Source organism: Candoia aspera, chromosome 8 (genome assembly GCF_035149785.1).
Source record: "Candoia aspera isolate rCanAsp1 chromosome 8, rCanAsp1.hap2, whole genome shotgun sequence".
Lineage (NCBI taxonomy): Eukaryota > Metazoa > Chordata > Lepidosauria > Squamata > Boidae > Candoia > Candoia aspera.
The window spans coordinates 22,802,811-22,817,979 of NC_086160.1; the positions used below are offsets into that span (position 1 = coordinate 22,802,811).

The 15,169-nt window shown below is 39.1% G+C and overlaps 1 protein-coding gene across 2 annotated transcripts in view; it reads right to left on the minus strand.

The window, feature by feature from the left end:
• SNX25 (sorting nexin 25) overlaps nt 1–15,169 on the minus strand; it is a 65,495-nt gene extending 50,326 nt beyond the window's left edge. For both annotated transcript variants that reach the window (XM_063309737.1, XM_063309736.1), the window contains exons 1-3: nt 14,396–15,169; nt 8,305–8,389; nt 2,853–3,069 (exon numbers count right to left, since the gene is read on the minus strand). In XM_063309737.1, the coding sequence (XP_063165807.1) occupies nt 2,853–3,069; nt 8,305–8,389; nt 14,396–14,902 (809 nt within the window). In that variant the 5' untranslated portion in view covers nt 14,903–15,169. The remainder of the gene's footprint in view (nt 1–2,852; nt 3,070–8,304; nt 8,390–14,395) is intronic.

The window sequence follows — 15,169 nt, forward strand, 5'->3', positions numbered from 1 at the left end:
TACAGGTTTTTTTTTAAGCTGTAAGAATATCAATGGCAAATAAGCAACTTGCAAATAATTTCTCAGAAGACGTAAGACTGGTCAAACCATAGAGTTTTTTTTTAGATTTTCTATCTTGCCTTTATTACTTTTATAAATAACTCAAGGCGGCGAACATACCTAATACTCCTTCCTCTTCCTATTTTCCCCACAACAACCACCCTGAGAGGTGAGTTGGACTGAGAGAGTGACTGGCCCAAGGTCACCCAGCCGGCTTTCATGCCTAAGGGGGGATTACAACTCACAGTCTCCTGGTTTCTAGCCTGGTGCCTTAACCACTACACCAAACTGAACATGTAACTAGAATAAATTCCTATCTTGAATTACTATCAATACCAGAAAAAAATGGGAGTGGGGTGGGGCATAAAATATATTAGTTTTCTGGAAACAAAGCAGCATCATGCACATCTCTTTTGTAGAAGTCTGTGTTAAGATTTAATTTAAGAACAATTGCACAAGTGCTATTTAAACTGCAGAAGAAATGCTGACTTCCTCAGAAGAAAGTAATGTATTTACCTGTATCACCTCAGTAGGATTTTAGGCAGAGAAGGAGTAGATAAACAATCCCCACAGTGCATGAACATAACACAAGCAGCAGCTTTTAGAGCAGTCTCAATTAAGCTTTTACTTAGAACAACAAATGAACCATGGTTCTGGCTATGGCACTGTAGGGTTATACAGATGACAACACTAGCCTTGCCTTTTAAATCAGGTAGACTCAATGATGCAAGATGAGTATGCTTATCAAAATGTCTAAGAGCATATATCACATTAGGTTAGCATCACTAATCAGTAATGCTTCCACTTTTCTGCCAGAACTACCTTACTAAACAGGCTATACCAAAATAAACCCTGCTGCCAACTTTGCTGTTATTTCAGGACTAAAAGTCACTTTATTTTCTGCTCCTATAATTTTGCTGTTGGATTAAAAAGCAGCATCACAGACAAGAACCAATTAATTGGCTTTATTAATTTTTTCACTACGTTCATTGCCTGGAAAACTCTTATCAAAGAGTGGTATAAATACAACAAGTTGAAAACAACACACAGTGGCCTACAAGTATCCATCAAGCTTCAAAGCCACTGGAAGATTTGAATCTAATTTTCATAAGTTTTTTAATTTTCATCATTAAATCGTACTAATTCATGACAGCTACTCAATGATTAAGCCATATTAAATAGCCAGTAAGAGCAGGGAGTGAAGATGAAGAGAATCCCAAGCTTTTTCATCTAAGTTCTGAACAGAGACCCATGCTCTGCAAAATCCCAGCAAGTCATTCTGGTGAAAAAGGCAAACGTTATCTTGAGGTGCATTAACAGGAGCATGGAGTCCAGATCACAGGAAGTAATTGCTCCACTCCATTCTGCCTGGATCAGATCCCATCTGCAGTACTGTGTCCAGTCCAGGCACCACCATTCAAAAAGGATAGTGACAAATTGAAGCAAGTTCAGAGGACAGCTACTATGATGATGAAGGGAAACCAAACATTATGAGGAATTGTTAAAGGATCCAGGTATGTTTAACCTACAAAAAATTATAAAGGGGAGACATGATACCAAAATATCTGAGGGTGGTCACACAGAAGAGGAAATAGCATTATACTCCATTGCCCCAGAGGTTACAACCAGAATCAATGGCTTAAAACTACAAGGAAGAAGGTTCAAGCAAGACATCAGAAGTAACTTGACTGCAGGAACTGTCAGCCAGTGGAATATAGTCATTCTACTACATGGGTGGAACCACAGAAATAGACTTCAGGTTTGGGATAATTGCACCTTCTACTATGCAACCTCTTGCCACATAAGGTGCAAACAACATGCAAACCCACTTTTCAGTAAACTGCTTAAAGGAAAAAGTAGACAATGTCCCTGAGTAGAAGAGAGAGACATATCAGGCACCTTTTCAGCAATAGCAATCCTTTCAACTATTCCAACCAACCATCTGCTGCAATGCTCAGCAGAATCAAAGGGGACCTCTAAAATTACGACAGAAAATGTCATCGCAAGAGTTCATATAAATAACCCTGGAAACTGACATCTGAAGATTTTAATCTCTTTGCGAGAACAGAGGGAATGAGACAGCCACCCGTGTCTGAAAACACCTTAATGCATCCTTCCTTAGCCTGGGCCATATAGGTGTATTGGACTTCAAATCTCATAATTCCCAGTGAACATGGTTATTGGTTAAAAAAATAATCTTTACAAATATTAACTTTTGCCATTAATGCTTATCTGCCCAACTTTAATCAAGAGCAAAAATTTCTGAGTTATCAAACAGAAGAACTATAATTGGAAAAATGATAGAGATATTTTATATATTCTTGAAATTTATAAAATCCTATAAATGAGTCCAGTCACATCTCTGGCCTTAGAGAAATCCAGGATTTGAATCCTGGTAAAATTAGAATTATGCAAGATCATTTCAGCACATAATACCAAGCAGCATCGAGAACAGGAGTTTACAGCATACTGTAAGGAAAATATGTCTATCTGGGATGACACTATTCTTGAGCAGACCAGCTGTAAGGGAGCAGCACAATTTATTTATTTTTAAAATTTCTATCACCGCCCATCTCTCCTGAAAAGGGGACAATACTGAGTATTCAATATTTTGGACCTGGCTTGCAGCACCCTTGCCAAGACCACCAGTCACCACTGACACTTCCCTGTGTGCCACCTTAAAGCTGCTTTTGCCATCTCAATACAGTTCAGACACAAGCAGAAAACATAACTAAAGCATGATGTAGAATTAAACATAACTAAAGCATGATGTAGAAAACATACATGTGTGTGTTTATGAGATGAGTTATTACCTGGAATTGGCTGCTTTGAGATCACAGAAATGGTTGAGCACAGCTTTCACTACATCATTACAAATGACTTTAACTATATCAATGTGACTGAGCCTGTGCCGCAGCTGCTTGGCAGCCTCCCAGAAGTCTTCAGACAGTAGATGATACAGCTGTCCTTCATCTCTGCTGAGGTTTCCATACCAAGACAAAAAGTAATCTCGGTAGATGTAGTCAAACACTAAAAGAAAGAAAAATATCAAGATGAATCCATATTCAATGCTTCCCTGCTTCCCCCAAATCAGGTATAAACTATGTCTGAAAAGTCTGACCATTTTCATCTTTAAAGTTTACATTTTTTCCCTTTCCAAAATAAGTATGGCAATCTTACAACACAAGAAACACAATCCTGAGAAAAATTACTAGAAGTCAACATGGAAAGCCTATAAGTGGATTTGGTCAGCCAGTTATCTGAACAGAAACTCCAAGGGACTTATAATCCCATGTTAAAAAAAGTCATAACTAATTGTTGAAACAAAGTAAATCTGTCAAAAATGCAGCATCATAAGGAAAATCAAGTTTTATTCTGGAAAACAGTCATCAAAAATGATCAGTGCGTACCTTCAGTCAGCCATGTTTATTTGTCCTTAGTCTGGTGCCACCTTCTGTAGTGTTGCATATTTAACGTAAAGCTCAGGTGATGTCTATACCTGTTCCTGTAATATTTGATATTATGTAACATTTCACCTCATCTATCGCACTGTGGATTGTGGTTACCATAGCCTACAACCATTTGATGATTCAAATAATGTATAACTGTGCTTTTCTATCTATTGCAACTCCTTACTTCTATAGTAGCACCCTAGCAACAAGGCTCTTCTACGCTGGTCACTCTTTCCTTCCACCTTACCCTAATGCCTGAAAGTTTCTGTTTTATAAAGAGTGGCTACACCACTGCCAAGATCCTACAAGTGATTCTCCCCTCCCTAGAGTTCAATATTCATGAAGGTTCCTAATGAACAATACCAAATATTCATGTACTCTTCTAAATGATCAATGTGAAATCAATATATTTAACATTTTAAAATAATAATGCACCAGTGATAATTATTCTCATAGAAGAAAATCTATCTACTGTAGGTCATTGCTAAGAGTTGTCTGGTCCTGTTTTTCTGAACAAGTTACACTCTTCAATTCTTGCATTTCACTCATGAGTTTCATCCCACCAAGGTTTAGGTAATGCCTACTACATTAAAGTTGCCTTCCTGCATTAAAATCTCCTCTTGATTCCTCATGCTCTGTTGTATCTGTATAAGGATACTGAATCTATAGGTCATATAACTTGACTTATTCTTTACTGTATTCACAAATCAACTATTTTTTCTCCTTTCACAATCCTAGGATCAGGGGTCATTCAATGAAGCTGACCGGAAGGAGATTAAGAACAGATAAAATTTATTTGTATACAATTAACCCAGGAATACATTACTGCAAGATGAGGTGATAGCCACTAACTTGGATAGCTTTAAAAGAGGACTGGATAAATTCACAGATGACAGTCTATCAAGGGCTATTAGTCTTAAAACTCAGTGTTATCTCTATTTGGGCCTGCAAATCATTGCAGGGGGACAATCATGGGGAAGAAGATATGTCTCCAGTTCCTGCCTATAATCACTCCAGAAGCATCTGATTAGCTACTGCAAGAAAAGAAATTGCAGACTAAAATAGGTCTTGGTGGAATCTGCAATGACTATTATTACCTTGTTATGACACTGTGAAGTAGTTTTCTGATCATGGACAGTGGACCCCACAAGATAGATTTAACTCTTAATTAGAAGGCAGGGCTAAAATGAACTGCCTGGGAGCAAATCTCTTTTTGGTCAGAGGAACTGACTTAAGCGATACAGAATTACCAGCTTTGTTGTTTGGAATCATATAATAGAAATCAATACAATAAATAAGAAAACACAGAGAGAACTATTCTGATAAACAGTTGCCCTTCACTTGGCTTCAGTCTGATACGTGAGTGGGACTGTCCAGCACATTGTCCAGTATCTCTCAAATTTGGCACAAGTATCCACCCCAGATACTCTTTTTCTCTAACTTGTAAACCAACGTTCCAACTGATGGAGGTATAATATGCATTTTAAGAATACTGGAGGGGCCTTTGCATATCCAATTTATGCCAAATTATATTCCCCAGAGTGAGACAGATCTGGACAGAAATCTGGTAACAAATCCCCAGTTGCTTCATCATTTCATTATTCAATAACACGAATTGATGCAAATGATGCAGTTTCCATTCTTTGCATAAATAAGCTATTATGCAAATTGGAGCAGAAATTCAGACTCACGTCCACTGTACTGAAATCTGGTAAACAGAAGTTTCAACCATATATAATGGAAGTACAGTAAAAGATGTTGAGAATACATGTGACACTTAGTGAATGGTTCAATGCTGAGCAAGGAGAAAGGTAAGGATATGAGATGTTTAAAATGTTTACAAAAACATCTATATATCCATAACGACATTAGAGATGTGTTTGTCAGGTTACAGTGTGTATATTTTTGTATGTCAATGATACAGGGTGAGGACCCAAAGGTTTTATGGAGAACTTTAGCTAGACAATAAGAGGCAACAAAATTAATGTACCAAAGACTATGACAGTTGTGTTTGACATGGAAGAAGGAGCAAACAACTTCAAGTCATATATAGAAGGTGAAAAACTAAAGCAAGTAGATGAATTTACTAAAGTTGGAGAAGTGGATGGAGAAATGTTAAGATGCACGTCACCCCTTTGACGTAGACCAGACTTAAACACCAAAGTCACGCATACTAAAACTACTTTTATTATAGGGTTACAGGAACAGAATCTTGCAACTCTGAATGTGCCTCTCTCCTCCCTGCCTTTATCCTAAAGCGAACTAGGGAGGGTCCAGGCTGAGATGCTTTCTCAATTTCCATTCCTCTTATCTGATTGTTGCCCTGGCTGTGGCTCTTCCTCATCTTCCTCAAGGTTCTTCTCACAGTCCATTACATTATGCAGAGAAACACCGGTCTGCTGCAAGGAAGGAATGTGTGTGTGAAAGAAGCAAAAATGACCACCTTAAGAGCAATTTGTTATATGGACGTGAGATTTGGCTATGCCAGGAAAACCATGAAAGTAAATTAAGTACAGTGAAAATGGCTGGTTTAAGAAGTGTGTGTGGTAAAGAACGAAGAGATAGCATCAGACAGAATGAGAGGTGCTTGAGTGAATGTGAACTGAATGACCAGTGTGAAAGAAGTGTATTGAGATGGTTTGATCATATATATAGAATGAATGAGAACTGAATTGCAATATAAACATAGGAAGAAAGAGTGAATGGGTCTAGAAGAATGGGGCAAACAAGAAAACTATGGTTAGATGGAATTAATGAAATTCTCCAAAAGAACAAATGTAAGGTTTGAAGAACAAACAGCAATATATGAAGCAGCATATGGGCCTAAAGATGCAGCAATGGTTTGCAAAAACAAAGGGGTTAGGGGAGCTATAATGAATGGTGGTGGAAAATGATTTTAGCCACAGTATATTTCCTGTTCTCTTATCTGATACTTAAAATTTAGTGTGCTTACTATTTATTCTTTCTGTACTTCACAAAATACAGCATAGCTTAAAAGGGAACAGAGATGGCTATATTCACATGTAACAATTCTTTAACCTTAATTGTTGTAATTCTTGTTTCTATGTATAAGAACTGCATGAAATATGACCTCAAATAAAGCTTTTACACTATTCCACTTTAAAGACAGTGCGTCTTCTATTCCAATATTGATTTTATTATTCATTTGAAAAAGAAATTTAAATAACTTCACAACAATGTAATTAGAAATAGCATCTCCATTATGTACTTTAAGTTCAGACAGCAATTATTATTGACTAAACCAATGTCTATATATGGAAGAAAATAATTTACAAGGGCTGAATGAAAAGAAATGCCTCCAGCTCCATAACTTTAGCTTAAATGGGGATATTTTAATAAATGAAATAGGAAAATGATCCTGAAATGAACACTTTTGTTACTTGTATTTCCTTTTCCACATAATCACCACCATTCATTCTATTTTGCAAAGAGGTAGAAATTACACAGCACCAAGTCTGAATTATATGGGGTTAAGACACTGAGATCCAAATTCTTCATTGCCTCTTGAGTGTCCCATGAAGTGTGAAACGTAGCACTGTCATGTTGCAGCAAAATTTCCTTCCTGTGCTTTCAAATTCTGATTGTTGTTCAAAAGTTTTGAGCATTGTGATGTGTTGCTCTGAGCTGATAATAGTACCAAGTTTGAGAATAACGATATCTGCATCCCCAAAAATGATATCCATGAGTTTTCCTACTGAAGCCTGTGTTTTTAATTCCCCCATCCCACCCCGCAGATGAAGCTTTGTGATGAAACTGATGCTTCATTTCTGGGTCTCACAATGCAACCATATTTCATCAGCTATTATGATTCTGGGAAGAAATTCCTCAATTTGATTGTTACAGTGTGACAACAAATGCTGGCATATTTCAACTGAAGCTTTTATCTCTTCCATCAGCATATGAGGAACCCATCTTGTACAAATATTCCAATACTGAAGAATATCAATAATGTAATCAATATGTTCCTGTGAAATGCCAAGCTTAACAGCAATTGATTGTTGTCACAGTTGTTCACTTCATTCTTGAGCACACAAATCAACTCTTCCTGGTTCACCATCTTTACATTTTTTCACTCAGTGACACAAAGTCGTCACATCAACACAGTTTTCACCATAGAAAACCTGCATTTGGTGGTGAATTTTCAATTGGATGGACTCCTCCAATAGTCAAGCATTCATTTGGTGCATTGCTTAAAATGCTCTGATGAGTACTCAGTGCAGGCTTCCATTTCATGAACAGCAGCAACGCATCCTTTTCTCACAGCAACTTCCCACCAACTGAAGTGAAAGAACAGATTCTAAGCAGGGATTTGGAACAGAAGACCACCAAGCTCTCTTCCAACCCTGTGATTCTATAAGGAACACATCAGAACTTCTAGCACATCAGTACTGCTATCAGTTGGGAACTTATAACATCAGAGGCATTACTTTTCCTTTAAAACCCATATATTCACATTTGGAAGGACTATGAAATATCTAAATTTATGCATATAATCTTAAAAATCTTAGAAATATGAAAGTATAATTTGGGTATGAATGATATCACCCTACTGATCAAGAATATTTGTACCTTCTCCAACTACCAACAAACTGCTCCACTGCTTCTCATACCATACCTACTGTATGATAACGTAAGTGTTGACGATCCAGTTCTCTCCCGTTCCTTGTAGAACAAGCAGCAACAGGAAGAATTTTGCATGTTTATATTTTTTTTAAAAAATCCATTAGTCTATAGTAACTTCTCAAATACAGTAACTGGTTTCTGGTCCAAAAGGACCTTAGGAGAGACTTACCTTCTTTCAGGGCTTTGTCCATGTTATGAGAAATCACCACTCTCCTTGACTGGACTGGTTCGTGTACATTTCCAGATAAGAGGTTCTAAAAGCCAGAAAAAATGTACACACAACAGACATGGATGAATACTGCATAGAACAAGAATTAACTAATGCATCCAGCACAAACTGCGCTAAGTCCAATATACTGTACTAATTATTAAGTACAAGGCATCATAATTAAGAAATTTCCTTCCAAGCTAATGTCAAAAACCCCGAGATGGCCATTCTGCCATCTCTGAATTCTGCTTTTTAAAACTCACTCAGTTAAAAAATATTTATTTCAGTTATTTATATTCTACCTTTTGTGATATCTGTCCTTTCAAATGGGCTTACATTCAATATAAGCAATTGTAAATAAAATAATGTAATAATATACACTTAAAGCAACATTTGCAAATGAAGTATACTACTGCATCTAAACTGAAAAGGCAAAGATCATTCTTTCATAACTGAAAAACATAGGATACAGGGGTGTTCTCTACATCCGTACCTGTATTAACATCTATAACTTGCAAAATATCCCTGGGGCACATAAAGAACTGTGGAATCTCCACAAGCATGCTTAAGGGAGAATGCATTTAGGAGTGAAAAGAAGAGCCTCAAGGTACACACATTTACTGTTAGTTTGGGAGAGCTGTGTGGGCTTCAACTTCAGAATCTCCTCCCTACATAACCCCAACAGAATGCACAAACGTTTTAAATGGAGATTCTTTATCCTCTGTCAATCAGTGGAGAATAACATCAATAATTTTATTATTTTCAGAATAGGAAAATACAGTTGTTCTCCTTCCCTGCTAGCAAAACATGTGAAGATATTCAAGATGTGAATAGTGTGAAAATTGTGAGGATTTTGTGAAAATTGTGAATTTTGTGAAAAATTGTGAAAAGTTGCACAATTCAAAAGTAAATAATTTTGCAGCTCATGTTGATGTTCAAGAAAAACAAGCCCAAAGCATCTCTGAATGTGTATAACCTGTTGCAGGACTTATGGGATCCTGGTCTTGACCACAAAATTAATACTGGGCAACAGCTTCAATACTAAGTAGTGGAAAAGTTTGATGATTGTACATCTGTAATGCAACAATGTTCAGAATTACACAGCTAGGAAAAGTAAAAACTATATAAGGATTTTTTTAAAAATCCAAAATCTAAACTGCAACTATATTTCTCACTAATCCACAATCTAGAGCCTGCAATATCCTACATATTTTTAATAAATGTTTTTGAAGACCAATATTTCAGGTAAGTAAATCTGTTCTAATTGTAAAACACAGATTAGCAACGTTGCTGGTACCCAATGTTCAAAAGTTATCCTGAACATAAGATAAGTAAATGAACAAGTAATTAGTCACTAGTATTAGTTTTGGAATTATAAATCACTGATGTAATTTTACAATGTCTTTGCAATCTTCATCAAAAATTGCATTTGTGACCCATTGGATGCCATAGCTTCCTAAAAGGACCAGAAGCAAAGTAGCTAAGATAACTTCCCTAGCCAAGGTATTTTTTTTACTGTTAGCCCAAAGACTGATCTATAGCAGGCCTGCACAACACACAGCCCACAAGCAGCTTGTGTCGCCTGCCAGCATTTTTTAAAAATAAATTGACTGCTGCCGCCCCAAAAGATGTGCTGCCAAGTGCCCTAAGCCTCACTACCGCCTCCTCCAGCACAGCCACTGCTTCACTAGACACAGAACAGCTGACTGCTGAACCAGGTATTCTCTTGCAGCTCACTAGGAGGTATAAAACTAGACGTATCGCTGGTGGGCAAAATCACAAAACTCGGCCCTACTTACTTCGGCCATGTCATGCAATCAAACTCACTGGAAAAGGCAGTTAAGCGCGGAATAGTCAGCAGTAAAAGCAAACGAGGCCGCCAAAAAACACAGAGGCTAGACACCATCAAAGCTAACACCAGCCAGAGCATGAAACAACTAAAAGAAGCTGTACAAGACTGGAAAATGTGGAGAGAGCTGGTCCATAGAATTGCCGAAAACCGAACACGATTGAACAGATAGCATCATCACCAGGAGGATTTTTAATTTATCAGTGTGGTCCTTTCCCCTCTACAAGTTGCTCAGGGCTGATCTACAGTATAGAAAAATGATTTAAAAGACTAGTTTATTTTCAAAGTCACTCATGAACTAACATTTTAAATGTTCCCCCCGCCACAACATGCACCAAAAAATCTTGACAACATGATAAAGATGGACAACCACATAAAAGAATAAGCAGATTATTTTATTTACTTTATTTTATTTTATGAAAAAGTGGATCTAACAGAATACTAAATTTATTGGTAAAGAAGGCAGCTAAAGCAACAATTATAAGGGGACACTCAAAAAGTGGGAAGTGTGTAAAACTATTAATTCTTTTAACTGAAGAATTTTATTATCAAAGTTGAATTGTCAGCCCAAGGTAAGAAATCTATAGACAGTCAAGGAACTACCCACCCATCCTATCTGAATGGTGTCTACAGACAAAGGACAAGAAACCTTCATTCTTGAAACCTAGAAGGTAAAAGGAATGTTGGGTCATTATCCAAAGATAGCAATAATCAGAAAAGGCACACTAAATCTCACTTAAGAATGAGAGTTCCCATTACTAAAGGCCAATTAGCCATGTAAATATACAGATCAGTAAGAACTGTTCAGTATTATCAATATTCTTTCACAAAAAACAGAATGGCCAAGGAACTACTGCTACTCAAGACCTCTGGACTAGCAACTATCTTGCAGTTAGTAGCTCCTATGGACTTATCTGCAATATTGCTCCACAATGAGCAACTGGAGTACTGTACAGACACATTATGAGGGTTTTTTAAATGTTGGTTTCCAACAAGGCTGTTTCAGTAGCAGTGTGTTTTTAATTTTTGAGAATAACACATTCCCCAGGACTATTGGCAGACATCACCCTCTACCTCTTATAAAAAAGGTAATCACATTCAAGTAAAGACATCACATCTAACAGATATGGCCACTTTTCTGACCCTAATTATGGTCAACAAGTCTGATATCATAAGAAGCAGCCATTAGAGACACAGAACAAAGCAAACTGCAAAGCAAGGTCATATTAACCGACGATTATTATCAGTAGTTAAAATTACCACATTCTACACCTATAATATATACATGGCACACATAATACATACAGCACATCCTTCACTGATGAACACAGTAGCACTCATAACACTCATCTAATATAGGTATATACTATTAATGTAGTATAAAATATACAATATGTGCGTGCATGTATATACACAGACATGTTTTTCTAATTCAGATTTTAATTGCAGATGAATCTGAATGCACATTTATCAAACAAATGCTTATTTCTGAGTTTCAGATTGACAGCCCTCCTTCAGATGTAATTTCTATATAAAAATGTACTTGCATTGTGGTATACAACAAAACCATGACTATTCTGATCCTGGGTACCACATGCAATCAAAACCACAACAAAAAGATCAGAGATGAAGGGCATACAGGAAGTAGCAGCATTTAACTTACAAGGGTTGAACTTGAAAAACTAAGTAGGTTTGGACCTGGTTAGTACTTGGAGACTGCTAGAGAATCCTAGAGCTCTAGGCTAGTCTGGGAAGTTGAAAAATATTCTAGAAAAAGGCAACGTAAAACCAGTTCCACAGTTGCCCATGAAGTCACCAAGAATCAATCTCAAATTGAGGAAAATTTAATCTCAGAGCAGTATATATATGGAGTGTCTCCCTTCATATTATCCCCACAACAGCCACCTTGCTAGCAGTGGGAAAGATTGAAAGAAAACTGGCCAGGATCACCCAGTGAACTCCATGGCTGAATGGGAACTGAACCTAGGTCTACTTGATCAAAATCCAACACTCTAATTGCCATACTGCAGTGGCTCTTTTTTTCAATGATTGGGATAATACGTTGTCAAGCAATCCAACTATATCATGTGTCCAAAACAAGTTGATTTTACTACGTAAAACATTATTCTCAACAGTTAATCTTACTTGCATTTTGGAACAAGACCACCCCACATTCTAAACCTATTTCTCAGTATATAAATTACATTTCTTGCTTCAATTCAGAACCTGTTGGGGTCCTCTTGTTCCTGCACAGTGCAGGGGCTGAACCTATGACAGACTCTCTATGATCTTATGGTAAGTCATCTGCTTAGATACTAGCTTAAGATAACAACTCAAAGTACATTTAATCAAGAAAACCTGAATATCTATGGCAGCACCTGCCCTCCGGAATAGCATCCCCACAAACACCCGTATAACCCCTACCCTGTCCTCATTCAAACAAACTCTTACAACCTCTTATTTCCCTCAGGCCTTGGGCTAGTCTGGATTGTTTTGCTTCTCGTGGAGACTTGGGTTTTTTTAAAAACTTTTTTTTAATTGTTCTGTTTCAATATTCTGTGCTGCACAGAGTTGTTATGGAATCAGGCACCTTTACCTTATTTGATAAATAAATATGAAAATTAAGAGAAGGTAGGGAAGAGCACTTTATTGCCCCAAAAGTTTTGAATTTTTAGGTCACAACGCGCCCATGGAAGCATATGCACCACCTAGAAGGAGGGGCTCTGAAAAAGCATGCCCACAAGCTGTTGGTCAAGGTACTAATTCAACAACAAGCCAGCTACCGATTCCCACTAATCCTCCAGAACTTGTGATACTTTAGTTAGCTCTCTACAGTTCAGCTACTATGATTTGATATAAATCTTTATTTGGGCTACACAAATTCATCCTGCAGATAGGAGGCCACAGGATGGAATGAATCTCTGTGGGTTTTTTATTTAAAAGCCCTTTTATTAAAAACTTCTCTGTGTGTGTGTGTGTGTGTGTGTATATATATATATATATAAATCTTTCCATAATCCAGGTTTCTACTTATAAGGAATTGTCTGGTTTCTTTTTTAATAGAATAGCAATCTACTAAAGCATTTTTTTTAATGGAGAAGCAATATCTATTTATGAAGGAACAATCTATCATGGAAGAGCTCACTAACAGGGGAAGAGCCCAAGCAGTTAATTTACAAATGAAACAATGAACCCCAGAGAAGACCCTCAAAGTAAAATCTTACTCCACTGCTACTTTTCACACCACTAGTTCCAGACTAAAGAGCTAAAATAGTGCAAAGAGTCCTGTAAGTTTGTAAGTCAGCTGTAACTTACAGGCCACAGGCCCGTAGAATCTCTCTTTAAGTTAAAGGTATACAATTCTTGAATTGCAAACTCAAAAATTTTCAGTGGGTTTTTCAGTGTTTGTGTTTTATTTATGACCCAGCAGTACTCAAACACACTGGCCATGCTAGTGAAGTGACCCATGTTAATCCTACAGTAGTCCTCCTTTAGCAACTGCCTCATTTAGCAACCATTCGCAGTTAAGACACTGATGAAAAAATAATTTTACGACTAGTCCTCCCATTTACAACCTTCACAGGTCTATAAAGCAAAGGAAAGCTGAAGTAAGATCGTAAGCACAGTTGCAGTTTCACTAAGTGATTGCTTCACTTAACAACCTAGTTGCTGGTCTCAATTCTGGTCACTAAACAAGGACTACCTACTTTGAAGGACTGCACCCCAAAAACTGCATCAACTTCCCCATCATCACACAGGTGTCAGCATAGGTCCTCAAGGGTTCAGCAATGAAACTGAGAAGAGGGAAAGTGAAATTAAGCATTTGCACTTTCATACACCCCCTCTTCCAATTTTTCCCTGTCCTCTGTCCAGGTACAATAGAGCTCTAACCTGTTTCAACTAACAGTGACTTACTGAAAGACCAAGAATACCTGAAGGAGGCTAATCCCCAACGCAGAGAACAGGTAGCAGATGGGATGTCTCAATTGTGAGGAAAACTCACTTGTTTCAGATTCAAGGCACTTCGGGCCACGGAGTTCAGGTCCAAGGATCCGAACGAGGGCTGAGCCTAGATGCTTTCCGGCTTAAACTCAGCCCTGTTTCCAAAGGGGAAAAAAAACCCACCAGCCCCAGGTTAAAAAGAGGAGGGAAGAGCTGAGGAAAAGGAACAGCAACTACGGTCAGAGAAAGGCAATCTCTTACCGCGGCAGCTCGCCAGAGGGGAGCAGAGCTCGCCCTTCCCAGGTAACGGCGCTTCCAAGCGGCGAGGAAATCCGGCGGGCGTCGGGGGCGGCCGCGACTTCGGCTCCCCATAGCCACCAAGATGCCGAGCAAGAAGGCGCTGGCAGCGCAAACCAGGTACAGGACGAGCCGGAGCAGGAGCCAGGCCACGTACAGCTGCCCGCCGGTCTCCTCCTCCTCCGGCTGCTGCTGCCCCTGCCCTAGATGGAAGAGGGAGACGGCCAGCCCCAGCATTCCCACTCCGGTGGCCAGCATGGAGCTGGTCGGCAAGGCGGAAGCCCTCGCCAACGTCGCCTCTTCTTCGTCCTCTTCGCCGTCGCCTTCGGCCGCGGCTGGGACGCTGCTACTCTTTTTGCAGGTTTCTCCGCCCCCGGGACTTGGAGCTCCAGGAGCGCCGGAGCCGACCGCGGGCTCCAGCTGCCCGCTGCACCTGCCGGAGGAGGTGTTAGCGCCAGTATCGGGGAACATGCTGCTCCAGGAGCCGCCGGCAAGCAGCACATCTCCCGCGCCGGGGCCCTCTTCGGAAGGTCTCGGTTCCCTCGTTCAGGGCGCTCTTTCCCGACCTCCGGCTCAAGTCCCTGGACGCGCAAAAGCCGGCGCGGTTCATGCCCGGGAACCGCGAAGGAAGCGTTCCCGCCTCTTTCCTCCGCTGCTGAAACTACACGGAGCGCCTAACTCCTCCCGGCCCACCTCGGAGCCAGCCGAGGCCCCACTGGCTTGGTTTGCAGGCGGGGA